Source organism: Quercus lobata, chromosome 10, assembly GCF_001633185.2.
Source record: "Quercus lobata isolate SW786 chromosome 10, ValleyOak3.0 Primary Assembly, whole genome shotgun sequence".
Taxonomy (NCBI): Eukaryota; Viridiplantae; Streptophyta; class Magnoliopsida; order Fagales; family Fagaceae; genus Quercus; species Quercus lobata.
The window spans coordinates 21,243,231-21,260,071 of NC_044913.1; the positions used below are offsets into that span (position 1 = coordinate 21,243,231).

At 37.9% G+C, this 16,841-nt stretch overlaps 1 protein-coding gene across 1 annotated transcript; it reads right to left on the reverse strand.

Moving 5' to 3' along the window:
* Positions 1 to 15,286: 15,286 nt before the first annotated feature.
* Positions 15,287 to 15,802, reverse strand: LOC115964497. The gene has a single exon (XM_031083796.1). The coding sequence runs from the start codon at positions 15,800 to 15,802 to the stop codon at positions 15,287 to 15,289; it is 516 nt and encodes a 171-aa protein (XP_030939656.1).
* Positions 15,803 to 16,841: the final 1,039 nt, after the last annotated feature.

The following is a 16,841-nucleotide window of genomic DNA, read 5'->3' on the forward strand; positions in this document are numbered from 1 at the left end:
GAGAAGGACGACCAGCTTCAAGTGGCCAAAGAAAAGCTCAAAACCATTGCCACTAGGTCCATCGAGGCCTTCCAGCAAACTGAGGAGTACGCCACAGTGCTCTTTAGTTGGTATTTTAAGGGCTTCGAGCTTCTGCAGAGGTACCTCGTCAAGCATCCTACTGGAGTTGACCTGCCGAACCTGGATCTTGAATTGGTGGATTAAGAGATGGCGATGGACAAGGCTGCCCAGTCTTCGGCCCCTGAAGGTGATGCCCCTGAGAAGACTCCTGGTGATAACGCTCCTTCTGGTGACGCCCCTGCCATTGACAATCCTTCTGGTGACGCTCCCACTGATGCCCGGACTTGCTTATGTAATTGTACTTTGTTGGCACCTGACACGTTTATGGTGTTTTGCGCTCGTCCGTATCTTGCACTTAGCAAAACTTTTAGCTATGACCCTTTCCCTCCTTTAGTCACTGATCTGCTACTTAGTCTGCAACTCGCAATCCTTCAGAGGAGCTTGGATACAACCTAAGCTTTATTTTGATTTGTTGCAAGGTTCTTGTCTTTTCTTTTTCTTTTTCTTTTTTTTTGTGGATCCGTCGGTAACCTGCATCCGTCAGGTGGAATCTTGTCACTTGCGCCCACTAAGGGATTGTGCCTACGTCAGTGGTTTACACCCGTCAAGACGGAGTCTTGTCACTTGACTAACACCCATTTAAGGGGTTTTTGTAATGTTCGTGGCTTCGTCAGTAACTTATATCTGTCAAGGTGGAATCTTATTACTTAGCCTTTTAACTTACGCCCTTTCAAGGGATTTTGTCATGTCTGTGGATTCGTCAGTAACTTACATTCGTCAGGGCGGATTCTTGTTACTTAGCTTTTTGACTTACACCCTTTCAAGGGATTTTTTCATGTTTGTGGCTTCGTTAGTAACTTACATCCGTCGAGGCGGAATCTTGTTACTTAGCCTTTTGACTTTCACCCTTTCAAGGGATTTTGCCATGTTTGTGGCCTCGTCAGTAACTTACATCCGTCAAGGCGGAATCTTGTTACTTAGCCTTTTTATGTTGTACAGTTGACTAGACCTACTTACACAAAGACATTAGATAAATAATTCTTTTATTAATTTCAGAAATGAATATATTTGTTTGTTACATCTATTGGTGGTACTTCTTTAAATGCTCAATGTTCCATGGCCGAGGGAGTCTCTGTCCGTCCTGGTTTCCAGGTGATAACTACCTTGCCTTGAGTAGTGAACAACTCGGTAAGGCACTTCCCATGTGGGACCCAGCTTTCCTTGGGCAGGGTCTTTAGTCACTGTTGTGATCTTGCGCAGGACGAGATCACCTATGTCTAGTCGTCTGAGTTTAACCCTCTTATTGTAGTATTCGGCCATCTTCAGCTGGTACTTTGTCATCTTGCTGGAAGCTTTGTCTCTTACTTCGTCCAAACAATCTAGGTTAACTCGCAGTTCATCGTCATTGCACTCTTCGTTGAATGCATCTCGCCTGGTGCTTGTTACTCCTACTTCGACCGGGATTACTGCTTCAGTGCCGTAGGTAAGCCTGAAGGGGTTTCTCCTGTTAGGGTTCTTGTCGTGGTTTTGTAAGCCCACAGGACATTTGGTAATTCTTCTGGCCAAGCGCCCTTCGCGTCGTCCAGCTTAGCTTTGATAATCTTGAGCAGCGCCCGATTTGTTACTTCCGTCTGTCCATTTGCCTAGGAATGCCCTGGGGACAAGAATTGGTTCTTGATTCCAAGGTTTGAACAGAAGTCCCTAAAGCCTTGGCTGTCAAACTGTCTCCCATTGTCTGTTATAATCGCCAGTGGAATCTTGAACCTGTAGATTATATTCTTCCACACAAAACTTCGAATTTTTGCCTCGATGATAGTTGCCAGAGCCTCTGCTTCAACCCACTTTGTGAAGTAATCAATAGCAACTAGTAGGAATTTTACCTGACCTTTACCTTGGGGTAGTGGACCGACGATGTCAATTCCCCATTGTGCGAATGGCCACGGGGAGGCTATTATCGTCAGTCTCTCTGCTAGAAGACGCTGGATATTCCCGTATCGTTGGCACTTGTCACACTTCTTCACGAGCTCCACTGCATCCACCTACATAGTAGGCCAGAAATAACATGTTCGTATTACCTTGTTTACCGAGGATCTTGGGCCGCCGTGGTCACTGTAAATTCCTCCATGGATTTCTTCCAATATGTATCCGGCTTTTTCTTCGTCGACACATTTCAAGTAAGGCATGGAAAAGCCTGTCTTGTATAAGGTGTCATTGAGGATTGTAAATCTGGCCGCTCTCTTCCTGATCTTTTTAGCTTCTTCTGTATTATGAGGGAAGTGCCCGTCCTGGAGGAAAGATATTATTGGTGTCATCCAGCTGTTTATGCTCTGGACTGTGAATGTTGGGGCTTCTTCAATGCTGGGGTGTTTCTGGACTTCCATCGCCAAGTCCATGCTAATCTCCCCCTCTTCTGACGATGCTAGCTTCAAGACTTCGTCTGCCCCCATATTCTGACTTCTTAGGATCTGTACGAACTCCACCGCATCGAACCCCTGAATCAGATGTTTCGTCAGCCTGAGGTATTTCTGCATTCTCTCTTCCTTTACTTCGTACTCCCCCTTGACTTGCCAGATCACTAGTTTTGAATCATTTTGGACTAACAGGTTCTTAGCTCCAAGCGCCTTTCCGAGCCTCAATCCCGTCAGTATCCCTTCATATTCAGCTTCGTTGTTGGTGGCCGAAAATTTCAGTTGAACTCCATACTTGAGTATTTCTCCGTCAAGGGTGGTTATGACGACCCCTACTCCCCCCCTCCTTTGGGCTGACGAACCATCAATTTGTATCGTCCATCGCTCGACTTCGTCGATGAGGCTGTCCTCGTCCGGGGAGGTGAACTCTGCGATGAAGTCTGCCAAAGCTTGCACTTTGATTGCCGTTCTGGGATGGTACTCAATGTCAAATTAACTGAGTTCAATTGCCCACTAGACCATTCTTCCTATTGCCTCAAGTTTGTTCATAAACTTTTTGATTAGTTGGTCCGTCATCACCAGGATGGGATTCGCCTGAAAGTATTGCCTTAGCTTGTGTGAGGCTATTATTAGCGCAAACGTGAGCTTTTCAATCCGTGGATACCTGGACTCAGCCCCTTGGAAAGCTTGGCTGACGTAGTAAATTGGGAGCTGCTTCTTGCCTTCTTCTCTAATCAAGGCTGCACTCTCACTGTTGAAGCTGACACTGCCAGGTACAAATATAGGTTTTCCCCTTCTTTGGACGGGCTTAAGAGGGGCGGACTATTCAGGTAACATTTGAGTTCTTGGAATGCTGCTTAACATTCGTCGGTCCAGGCGAAAGCCTGATTTAAGGTCTTGAAAAATGGTAGGCACTTGTCCGTAGCCCTAGAGACGAACCTATTTAAAGCTGCAATCCTTCCTGTGAGCTTCTGGACTTCCTTGACGGTTCTAGGCGATTCCATGTTGATTATGGCTTGCACTTTCTCCGGGTTTGCTTCTATTCCTCTTTGAGACACCATGAATCCTAAAAATTTCCCTGAAGCTACACCAAAAACGCACTTACTAGGGTTCAGCCTCATCTGGTATTTTTTGAGGGTGGCAAACGTCTCCTTCAGGTCGTCCAGATGCGTGAGCTCTTCCTTACTCTTGACGAGCATATCATCCACGTATACTTCCATGTTCCTACCAATCTGTTGGCTGAACATTTTGTTCACTAGCCTCTGATACGTTGCCCCGGCATTCTTTAATCCAAAAGGCATCACCTTGTAACAGTAGAGTCCTTAACTCGTGATGAAAGCAGTTTTCTCTTGATCTTCTTTAGCCATCCTTATCTGGATATATCCCGAGAAGGCATCCATGAACGTTAGTAACTTATGTCCGGCTGTAGAGTCCACTAGTTGGTCTATTCTTGGTAGGGGGAAACTGTCCTTCGGGCATGCTTTGTTCAGGTCTGTGAAGTCTACGTACATTATCCATTTTCCATTTGCTTTCTTCACAAGGACGATGTTTGCGAGCCATTCAGGATCGTATACCTCCCGGATGAACCCTACCGTCAACAACTTGGTAACTTCATCGGCGACTGCTTGGTCTCGTTCTGGGGCGAAGACTCTCCGTCTTTGCTGGACGGGTTTCCTTTCCGGGTTCACATTCAACTTGTGCTGGATGACTTCAGGAGCTATGCCCGGCATGTCCTCGTGTCTCCATGCGAAGACATCTAGATTTTCTTTGAGGAATTGGATGAGTTTTGTTCTCATCTCAGGGCTTAGCGTCGTCCCTATCTTCGTCATTTTGTTTGCTTCTCCTTCAGCCAGTTCTATTGTTTCCAGAGCCTCCATTTTGTCTTCTTCCTTCTCTTCAATCATCCATGTATGGTTCTCCTTCGCAGCCAGGACGGCCTGATAACACTCCCTGGCTAAGACTTGATATCCTTTTACTTCGCCGACACCGTTATCTGTTGGGAATTTCACCTTCAAACAATAGGTGGACGTGGCTGCTTTCCATTTGTTAAGCGTGGACCTCCCAATAATGACATTTTAAGATGAAGGGCAATCTACCACTAGGAAGTCTAACTGATGCGTCAACTGCATCGGGTAGGCCCCCACTATTACTGTCAACGTCACTATGCCCTTGGGATATACCCTGTCTCTGCTGAAGCTGACGAAGGGAGAATCAAATGAGCGCAGTCTCTTTGGATCTAGCTTCAGCTGCTAGAAAGCAGGGAGGTAGATGATGTCGGCGGAGCTACCGTTGTCCATGAGGATCCTTTTGGTATTGAATCCCTCTATATTCAGCATTATAACCAAAGGGTCATTGTGGGGCTACTTCACTGCTCTGGCATCCGCTTCACTAAAGAACATGTCCCGGTCGATTCGTTGCTGCTTAAATGGCGGTATCATGTGGACGCTATTCACCTGCCTCTGGTACGCTTTCTTGAGGGATTTAAATGATCCTCCTGAGAAAGGCCCTCCTATAATCGTCTTTATCTCCCCGATCACATTCTGTGGAGGATGGGATGGGCGATCGTCACTCCCGTAAGAGGACTCATGCTGGCTCTTATTGCCGTCTCTGAACTTGCTATATTCCCCCTTCTTCACATATTTCTGTAATTTCCCTTTCCGTATCAACTCCTTTATTTGCTCCTTTAGGTCCCTACAATCTTCTGTGTTGTGGCCGTGATCTTTGAGGAATCGGCAGTACTTGTTCTTGTCGCGGACGTTAGGGGATGAGTGTAACGACCTTGGCCATTTGAGATAGTGCTCGTCCTTAATCTGCGTTAAAATTTTGTCAACAGGCATAACTAGAGGAGTAAATTTTAATGTTTGAGGACCTTTGTCATCCTTTCTTCTGTTCCCATCATAGTTCCAACGATCTGGGTGCTCCCTTTTTTGACCCCTACGCTCATCTTCCTTCTTTCCCTTGTCTCCTGGCTTCTCTGCATCCTTTTTGGCTGCTAAAATGTCTTTAACATTCATGTACTTCTACGCTGTCAGGAGCATCTCTGCCATCGTCTTTGCTGGATTCTTCGCAAGTGAAGCCACGAGATCTCTGGATCTTAATCCCGCTTTGAAGGTCGTCAGCTGCACCTTGTCATCAGCTTCGTCCACCTCTAGAGTCTCTCGAGTAAAGCGTTTCACGTACGACCTCAAGGTTTCTTTCTCTCCCTGTCTAATGGTGAGAAAGTGGTCTGCTAGCCTCTTTGGACGCTGCCCCCCTATGAAGTGACGCAAGAAGGCATTGCTCAATTGCTCAAAGTTGTCAACGAACGATGTCGGCAACTTTGTGAACCATTCCCTTGCAGCTCCTTTGAGAGTGGTGGGAAAGGAACGACACAATATCTCGTCAGGTGGTTGTTGAAGACCTAGCGTCGTCTTGAAGGTATTAAGGTGATCCTGAGGGTCTCTGAGTCCATCGAACGGTTCGAGCTGAGGTAAACGAAACTTTGACGGCACGGGGCATTCGAGTACCACCGCAGTGAAGGGTGAATTTGTGGCCTTTACCATTCTGTCTATGCTTCAGTCTATCTTTTCCTTGATGGCGTTCCTCAGTTCGTCCATCTCCTTCCTCATCTCTCGAAGGAGGTCTGAATTCTGTTCGTCCAGAATGGTTGGCCTTTGATGAATGCTCCTCCTATGGCTATCCCCTTCTCCTTCAACGTTATCCCTGGATTGATTCTCCTCCAATTGAGCCTATTGAAACTGTTGAAGCCGTAGATTCATTTCCTAATTTTGTTTGGTGAGTTCTTCAATGGTGGCTACAAGAGCCTGAACTTGCTGGACCAAGGCTGCGGAATCTGGATTGGGTTCCATCTGAATGTAGAAATTGGTGGAAACTACGCTTTCAAATATGAATCTGAAAATGTCGTTTCCCATAGATGGCGCCAAACTGATGATGCGTGAATTCATCAGTCAAGATAGGCAGATGGAACCAACCTCCTGTCGGCGTGAATGTATCTTCTAAGGTGGTCACCGGTGTGGTGCCTGCCACAACGCCTCCGATGCGAAAGTTAGAATAGGAAAGCACTTTGTGAAATGAAATAGATAAGCAGGATAGTAATGGGTGTTTCTTAGAGTGTGTATGTACCTTCTGTTGACAATGTGAGAGCTTTATATATGTGGCTTTGGTTGCTAGCCGTTGTGGTCGTTAATGCCTTTCTTAGTAACACCTCCTGCCTAATAATGGGGCTTTTAATAGGCTCCCAACAGTCTGCCTAGCTGGCTTTGTAATTGCCCAAGTCATCGATTGACTATGTTGAACGATTCCCCTATCCTCGTCAGTGATGACTGGTTTTTTCGTCATTCAGGACGACTTCGTCATGAGTGTTGGATTCGTCTAGGGGATGTAATCTCGCCATTCCCATCATGTTTAAGATTAAACTAGACAGCTTTTGTATACTCATTGGAGTTTAAAAGATGATAAATTTCCCTAAAAAATTATCTTGCGAATATATATATCTGAAAGTTGTTAATTTTATATACAATATATTTATAAATTATGAGCTACTCTAGTATCAAAATATTAATGTTTATATTTGTGTATGTACGTTTACGCATGTGTAGGATGGTTTATCTTGACTCGAAACTATATTAATACCAAAATTCGGCCCCCCCAAACAAAAAATCCTAGCTCCGCCCCTATTTTTTATCCACACTTTTTCATCCACACGTATATCAAAAACACTCCTTTAATTCAACCACTCATTAAGATTTTATAATTAGGAAACAAATCTATGTACTCAGAACTCAAAAGTGCGCACAATGAATAACAAAAATTACACCTACGGACACTTCAAGTGCCCTGCCATGTAATTTACATGAATTGATTTGGTTCATGAACATATCACATGCATAAGTCAAGCCAGAAACGTAACCTGATAAATGGCATTTGGGTCCGTTTAGATTGAACTTATTGTTACTGATACTGAAAAATGAAAACTGAAAACGTTATAGTAAAATAATTTTTAAATGTGTGAATAGTGTCGTGAGACCCATTTTTAATATTTTTTTATAAATAAAGTGACTGTGGGTCTCATAAACAGTACTGCTACAGTGTATGAACAATACTGATACAGTACTGCTACAGTATTAATGTCCCTGCCTTTCTGCAAAACACGTGAAATGAAAAAAAAAAAAAAAAAAAAAAAAAAAAAAAAAAAAAGCTGAAACGCGGACGCAGACGCAACATTCAGCCAAATCCAAACGGAACCATTATTTTCAAAGTCAATAAATTATGTTGACCGGAATTGCCGACAGATAGACGCGTTCTGATGGATAGCTTTTTAAAAATCGCTGGTTTTTAACGAAAATTAATTATGATAGGATTATTGTCGCGTGGAGACGCGGCTAGCTTCATGGCAATTGCTTATGGGTTTCTCATATTTACTTTAATTTCTTTTTTCAATCAATAAATTTGTTCGATCAAACAAAGATAAGTTTACACGAATAAAAAATTGTGGGGTACTTCGTTCTTTACTACACTATAAAATAAAGATGTTATTATTATTATTATTATTATTATTATATGCTTTAGAAAAAATGACAAATCTTATTCAAAAAAAAAATGACAAATCAAGGGTGTTACTAGAATGTTATGATTATTGTGACTAGACGAAAACAACAAAAAAAAAAATTTATTTTTTAAAAATTTTACCAAATACGTAAGTGTGATTTTGAAAATATTTAAAATGCACATTTTAAAAATCACGCATTTTAAAATAACTTATCCGAACAGAAACACATGTCAAAAAAAATTACAGATTAAAGCAAAAGATTGTGTTCGACAACTTAAAGAACTTAATTCAATGCAACCTCTTTTATCATCATGGCACATATATAGGCGTAAACCCAACACACTTCTTTCGGATATAAAAGACATAAGACCCGAAAGTCCCATTCTGGCAATTGATGCAACCTCCTTACCACGAACACAATTTAGCTTCCATACAAATCAATCATTGTATTCTCATATTGATCCAAATCATCCGTAACATTCAGATAATATCATATATAAATTTATAATATAAATACCATGACGAAGATATGGTCAAACATCTTTGCTCTTTTCTTAGGTTTTCAAAAGTTAGTTTTGCAGTGTATTCTTCTACTTTCCTTTTTGAGGAAAACCACAGAACATCGAGTTATACGTCATATGAAAAGGGGAACGATTTCCGGTTGTCTGGTCCAATAAAGTTGGATGGTTGAATTGATAATTTCATAATTAATATTTGGCTAAAATGCAAATTGTATTTTCTAAATTTAACTGAATTTCATTTCAGTCCTCTAACTTTGTTTCTGTTTAATTAAGTCTTCTAAATTTCAAATTTATTTAATTCTGGATTTTTTTTTCCAATTTTATTAAAAAAATTGTCATTAAGCATGCAGTTAACCAATAAAAAAAAAAAATCTCACCATAAAAAATCTATAAAATATTTTTTTAGATTTTATAGATTTTTTTTCATGTGAAATTAATTTTTTTTAATGTAAATTTTTTAACAAAATTGGATGGAATACCTAAATTAAATAAATTTGTAATTTAAATTACTCAATTGAATGAAAGTAAAGTTAAAGCACTGAAATGAATTCCAACGAAACTCATAGTGCATAATTTGCATTTTAGCCTTAATAGTTTTCAAACTATAAAATAAACACAAACTTAAATTCTCAAATTTTGAAAGACCAACAAGCAATATTTTCATTCAAATGCTAAGAATTAGTCAAGCAACAATATTAAAATAGGGTAAAGTGCAAAATACACTCCTAAAGTTTGGGGAATATTTGAATTTTACACAATAAAATTTCAGAATTTAAACTTCACACCCTATTGTTATATCTTGTTTTGATTATTACCCCTTCTGTCAGTTATTTGCTAATGTGTCTGTTAAATGACACATTAGCATGCCACATGTGACCATTGCTCCAATCAAAACATGCCACGTAGATTTAACAATTACACATAATTAAATAACTCTTAAAAAATTAAAAATTAAAATGAACACTATAGAATATACAAATCACATAAACGAAAATAATATGAAATAATATTTTTTTCCCTTTACCATAATTCTGGGCATTCTAAAATTTTCTTTTGAAACAAACATTCAAAATATATATATATATATATATATATATATATTTATATATATAATAAAAAAAATAAAAATAAAAATATCAGATGAAGAATTAGTCCCACTGTATGCAATTTACATCACTCTGCACTTTTCTTCAAGGGTGTATCATTCCAGCCAGTACTATGAATTGAAAACCAATTAGAACTGAAGTTTGTATTTGTAGCCTTGATGTAAGTATCGCGTTTTTGTTCTAATGAAATGCTTGAGTTGTGTTAAAAAATATATTTAATTAAACCCAACATCAAATCTTTGAACAGATCGAAACCCATTTCTTACCCCTTAACCACACACACAGACCAGATCATACAACACCTTACACCTTCATAACATATATATATTCGTTCCCACATCACTTGAAATCACCAAACCCATGCTAAAATCCAAACACCCAAGTCCCAACCATCACCACTTGCACCTATTTGCGAATTTAACAACCATTATTTCATGGATTTGTCCTTCCCAGGCTTCTAGTTCCTCCTTAGGCACTGATTTTAATGGAGCATTAAGATTGAGGAGGGGAAAATGAAGAAGCCACAGTCGAACCGAGTTAGATAGAGGGAGAGCAAGTGAGTTAGGCAGGAAGGAGAAGCATTTTCAAGAGCCATCGTCGGTGATGCCCGGTGTTTGGTGAATTTTTTATTGCAAAGCTTCGATTTGAGGTTTTTTGTTGAACTGTTTTTTTTTTTTTTTCCTGAGTTTCTTTGGTTGATGTTTGTTTCCAGAGAAAATTTTAATTTTTGGGGGACAACACCCAATTTGTTTATTTCATAAAAATTTGAAAAGACAAAAATTTTAATTCAATTGTTTTTAAAGATTTATTTCAATTATTTATTTTTTTTTTTTTTTAGGAAGAAGACAATGCATTTATAAATTAATGAGCTAGTAATTATCTAAAACAATATTATTGATGTTTGGTGGAACATCCTCCATCCAAACAAAAAACGGAAAAGACAATCTTAGTCTTCTACAAGCTAAGGCATGGGTAATATAGTTACCTTGCCTAACAGTATGAGAGAAAGAAAAGCTCTTGAGAGAGCTAGAGAAAGACAAAGTGTTTTTAATTAAGTGACCAAAAGAGAGAGAATGTATATCACCATGTCGCAAGGCATTAAAACAATATCAAAGTCTTCTTCAAAGTTTAGTTAGGTATATGAAATAATTAATAGCATGTGTCATGATTTAATTGGTTTAATTAACATAGGTGACAAGCTGATGTGTCACTTAATAGACACATCAACAAAAACTTAACATGGGGGCTAACAATTAAAGAGGTATATAACACTACTGAATACCCTTGATACGATGGTCATTCCACAAGTATAAGTGCTTATGGGATGTGGGGGGTAAGGTCGGAGTTCAAATCTCTAGGAAGGAGTTACACACATTTATACACCTAAATTAGGCTAAAGTAGAATTTCTATCTTGTATAAAAATAAAATAAAATAAAAAGGTATCTAACGTTAGGGTTAGAAATCCAAATTCTTAAACATTAGAATGTAAAATCCAAATAACCCAAACTTTAGGGGTAAACTTTACATTTTACCCTTAAATATACATAGCCAAACACACTTGAATTTAGTTGCATCAGTAACCTCTAGGGTCACATAGAGTTCATTTAATCTTGATTCTTCTTTTTTAATAAGAAACGATTCGAATAATATCATCTCATTAGAGGCTGCTCAACCATTAGAACATTTAGTCAATGACTTAAGACTCCGAAATAGAAGAAGGCATTCTAAAATAGAATATATTATATCTATTTATCTTTTAGTATTGCAAAAAAAATAATTATAAAAAAAAAAAGTAAGGTCTCCCACTTAAAGGGGGGGGGGGGGGGGGACATTTTTATTGGTGTATAGAACGGCTTGTCCATTGTATTACAATGTAAAATTTTTAATTAAGGCCCAAAAATTTTGTAAATAAAAGTTATTTTTAAAATATTATACTTTTTTAAATGTTCAACATTTTATTGATACGAGTTTTATTATGTTTGCAGTAGTTTAAGAGTGTAAATTTTTAATCTTCCAAAAAGTTTACTCTGCTTTCCTCTCTCCATCAAAATTTGAATTCGAATTAATGTTTTTCAAGACCAATTCCTTATTGAAATACATTGTTACCACCACACACATTTGGCTTAATAGTCACTCTACAAGTATAAGTACTTGTGGCATGTGGGGGGTAAAGGCTAAAGTTCAAGTATATTTTTAGAATTATATGTTTAATAAATTTATAAAATAGTCTAATTAATGTATTAAATTATATAAAATGTTAGATTTTATCTTTAAATTCATGTATCTCTTATAAAATATTAAATAACAATATAGTTTACATTTGCATTTGACCCCAAAATGTGTTGAGTCGCCCTTGACTAGATTCTATATTTGTAAATAACACATATACACTTAAATTAAATCAAAGTATAATTCTATCTCAGATAAAAAAAAATTAAAAAAAAAATACATTGTTCAATAACTGAAGTCCAACATTTCCAAGAAAGACAGTGACCATCTAAAGTATGAAATTTATTATAATATTGATTATTTCAATATATATATATATATACATCTAGACTTTTGAACAATGAAATATATCTAGACTTTTGAACAATGAAATCTAGCACTTGTACATACGAAAACAATCGTATTCGTTTTCTAAAAAACCAATTAACTACCTTAAACATAAGGTGTTAACTTGAGAAGAAAAAAAAAATACCTTCTCAAGAAAAAGAAAAAAAAAAAATTTTGAAAGATCGATCTTATGGGATTGACACTGATGATGACGCCATAATATGTTAATTAAGGCTTCAGCTTTCACACATTCTATATAACTAGATGCTTGGTAGTTGGTACATCAACATCAAAAGTTTATTGATCATTATGCTAATATGTTATAATCAATCTTATTGAATTTTAATTCTTGGTCACATCAAAATTTAAACTAATCCCAATCAATTTGCTCCTTAACATTATAGAATTTAAATTTATGAGAAATCTTAATATATATGAAACTTCAATAGGATTATCTCTCAGAAGGTAGATTGTAAATTTTTTTTTTTTTTTTTTTATTAGATTGTATTTGAATGTGTGGACTGTGGATTCTTCTATAGCACCTCTCGGATATATAAGCCAATCTTAATTTTTTATTATTCATGAAGGAACAATGGTGATTTAAAAACTTTTTTAAGACACTTAAAATCCATAATTATGGTCACAGTAGATACCATACCCTCATGCGGGAAAAAAAAGTAATAAATAAAAACCATAATGGATAGTCATATTTCTTAAGTTCGTTTCTGAGGAAAATATCGACATCATTTAATATGAAATTTTGCAAGACTTAATTTTAATTACAATGGAGATTTAAAAACTTTTTTAAAACATTTAAAATCCATAATTATGTTCACAGTAGATACCGGAAAATTATTGTATAGTCCGGGACTACAAGGTCAGCATGCTGACCTTGTAATCCCAGCCTATAAATACATGACACCTCACCAAAAAAAGCTTACGTAGACTTTCATGCCACGTCAACTCCATAACCCCTACCCATCTTAACGTTTGTTATCTCTGTTTGAGTGCTTTCTTCCTTGAGGGCTGGACCTCCGATAGCTGTGGCTTTGCTTGCTCAACACTTCCTTGAAGCTTTCATCACCTCCATCAAGCAATATGTTATGAATGGCTTGTCACCTCGAGGAATTCATCTTCCACCAGTTTGTTCGCTTGCACCTAATTATATATTATCCTTTTCACGCTCTATGTCAACTTGTCCTCTACCTTGACCAACAGTACCGTCGATTGTTTCCCATTTAGGATTTAGAGACGTAGACTCTGAAAGAGATGACTTCTTGGCCGTTCTTTTTGTTTGGTTATTCACAAGGAAAAAGAACAAGAAAACCATCAATCAGAAAAAGTAACAATCATATATAAACACATATAAGACGAATCTGGTAAAATAAACATGAAAATTAGGATTTTGAGGAGAGAAAAAGCGGTAGGGACTTGGGGGCAGAGCTTCGAATGGTGTTGTCCTTGAAGATCTCTTCGACGGTGCAACGGTCGAAGCCATAATTGCGGAGGGATCGGCCAAAATTTGGGTTGGATTTCACTCCTAGGAAGGCAATCACATATAGGCTCTTGTAGTATTGGACAGAGGTATTTTGAATCTTTGATGTAGAAGGAATATTTCAAGAAAATGAAAAATGAAAAATTTTAAGTTTTGAATTCTATACTGAAAAGATTCACAGCCCCGCTCAATCCCAATCTACATTTTGAACTCACTCAAACGGAGTTAACAGATGTTAAAGATGGGTAGGGGTTATTGAGTTGATGTGGCATGAAAGTCTATGTAAGCATTTTTTTGGTGAGGTGTCATGTATTTATTGGCTGGGATTACAAGGTCAATAAGCTGACCTTGTAGTCCCGGACTACACAATAATTTCCCGTAGATACCATACCCTCATGGAAAAAAAAAAGTAATAAATAAAAACCATAATGGATAGTCATATTTCTTAATAAGTTCGTTTCTGAGGAAAATATCTTCATCATTTAATATGAAATTTTGCAAGAATTAATTTTAATTAAATAAATTTTGAAATAAAAATGTAGCTTGCACAAATAAATTGTTTTTAATGCCTAGATTTCACGCTCTTATGTACGTGTGTAATTATATAGTAATTATATATGCACCTATATATGCACCATCCATTTTCAAAATGTAATTTGACATTATGGAAATGGGCATGAGATTACAATCCAGTTATATTTGGAAACCAAATAAAGGAGAATCCATACTGTTTTGGATTCAAAGTGAACAAATCTAATCCTTCCAAGTTTGAAATTTCAATTTAGTGAGATACTTAATTTGCATGTTTAGGCATGTGAATCATGTGATACTTCATGTACCAACCCCAAGGAATTTGTGCTTAAATCCCCTTTACAGATTAACCCTCTCCAGTATCCACCTCATTACTCATTCTATCTCAATGTTTCGCCGGCGTATGACTCCCCCAATTCATCCTCTCATTCAGGAGAAAAATTTCAGAACAATTCATAAAGAGTTGTGTGGGATATTGAGATCGGATCAGTGTTGTGGCAAGATAACATGGAATTGAATGGCAAGTTTGTTTTATTTCCATTCCTCTCTTTCTCACTCTTGCTTCTGTTGTATTCCTATTTATAGTTTTTCAATTGCTATGATATGGTCCAAAATTTTCCCAGTTGTTTTTACTTGCTTCTAGTTTGTTTGTTACAAAATAATAGTATTAATGATATTTTAATAGTTAATGCTAGAATGATGGTTATCTCATCCTGAGTTAAAAAGGGGAAAATATTTGATTGTTTACTAGATTGTTTGCGTTTTTGCTTGGTATACTGAGTGAAAAATAATTCAACTAAAAATCAAGAAAATTGTTTGATAAGTTTGTTGCTTTTTTAGTATTCAAAGATATATATATAATTTATAAGTTTTTTTTTTTTTTTTTTTTGAGAAACCAAAACCCAGGCCTGGGAATTTATTCAAAAACAAAATCAATGAACATCACAAAACAAAAAAGGAGCAATGTCAGCAGGAAGGTCTCCCAACCAAACCTACAACCCCACAACAGAACTGACTTTCTTAGCTAAAGCATCAGCTACAGAATTACACAAACGACTAACTAAATTAAAATCAAAAATTGAATAGAAGAAACATGAACTTGGATATCATCCAGCACGTTCCCATAGCAAGTAAGCTCGCCCGATCCTTGTCGAAAAGCGTCAATAACAGCAGTTGAATTCCCTTCAAAAACCACTCGGGTAAGGCCAATTTCTAGCGCAAACTGGACAGCCCTCAGACAAGCTAAAGCTTCCAACTCCACCACCGACCTACCAAGAGAGATGGGAACAGAGAGCGCTCCAACCACAGCATCACTACTGTCACGCACAACCACACCCAAACTCGCCAAGTTCAAAGACCGAAAGACCGCTGCATCATAATTAACCTTACACATGTCAAACGCCAGAGGACACCAATGTTGCATGGATGGAGGGCTAGGAAGTACCAATTCCTTTTCCTGGGAAGCCAAAAATTCCTGCCAGAAATTACCAACACTGCTACAAATCCGATCCACAGGAAGAGCACTACACCCAAAATGCAACGCATTCCTTCGATTCCAAATGCTCCATGCAGCCATGACAAAATCTCAGCACAATATTCTTCTTGACAATGCATGAACCTAGTCAGGGGCTCACAAAAACATACAGGTTGAACCAGAACCGCTTGGTGAAACCACTCTAAAGACAACCAAACACTCGAGATGTCCTTGCACAGCCAAAGAGCATGCACAACATCCTCAAACTACTCTTGACAGATATTACACCGATCGTCAATACAAATTGTCCATAGTTGGCAAAGCATCATTACAAGCCCTCCACACGAACAGCTTGATTTTATTAGGAACCCGGAGTTGCCACAAGCCCTTCCAAAATTTTCTTTGATTATCCAAATTGGAGCTACCTACAATAGAAGTCATAGCACCTAAAATAATTAGTTTGTAAGCGCTACTAGTTGAGAATATACTCGAAAGAGTAGGAGCCCAAGCAATGCGATCAGGAGGTCACCTAAAACTCAGAGGAATTCCCTGAATAATGTCAGCTTCGTGAGGGAGAAAAAGCTCCTTAACCAATGATTCCTTCCATGCAAATCTGTCTTGGTCAATAAGGAAGCTTACTCTTGTATCATCATCCACATGTGGCAAAGATGAAATAACAGAGCAGCAAGCTTGGTTTGACAGCCAACGGTCCCCTTTAATCTGCACAGAATCCCCATTCCCTACTCACCAAATCATCCCTTGTCGAATAACATCCCTTGCACTAAGAAGACTTTTCCAAGCATAGGAACCCACAGTAGATTCCCTAGCTTCAAGAATAGAACAATCCAGAAAAAACCTCGCCTTAAAAACACGATGACAAAGCGAAGTAGGATTATTTATCAGCCGCCAAACTTGCTTAGCCAACAAAGCATCATTAAACTTCTCAATTTCTTTGAACCCCATTGCTCCAACCTCCTTAGCTTCACAAAGCCTATCCCATTTTACCCAATGGGTCTTCCTATTACCGCCACAATATTCCCACCAAAACTTTCGTATCATAACTTCCAATTCCTTGATTAAACCCTTAAGGAGTTTAAAACAACTCATAGTATATGTAGGAATTGCTTTAATGACAACTTTG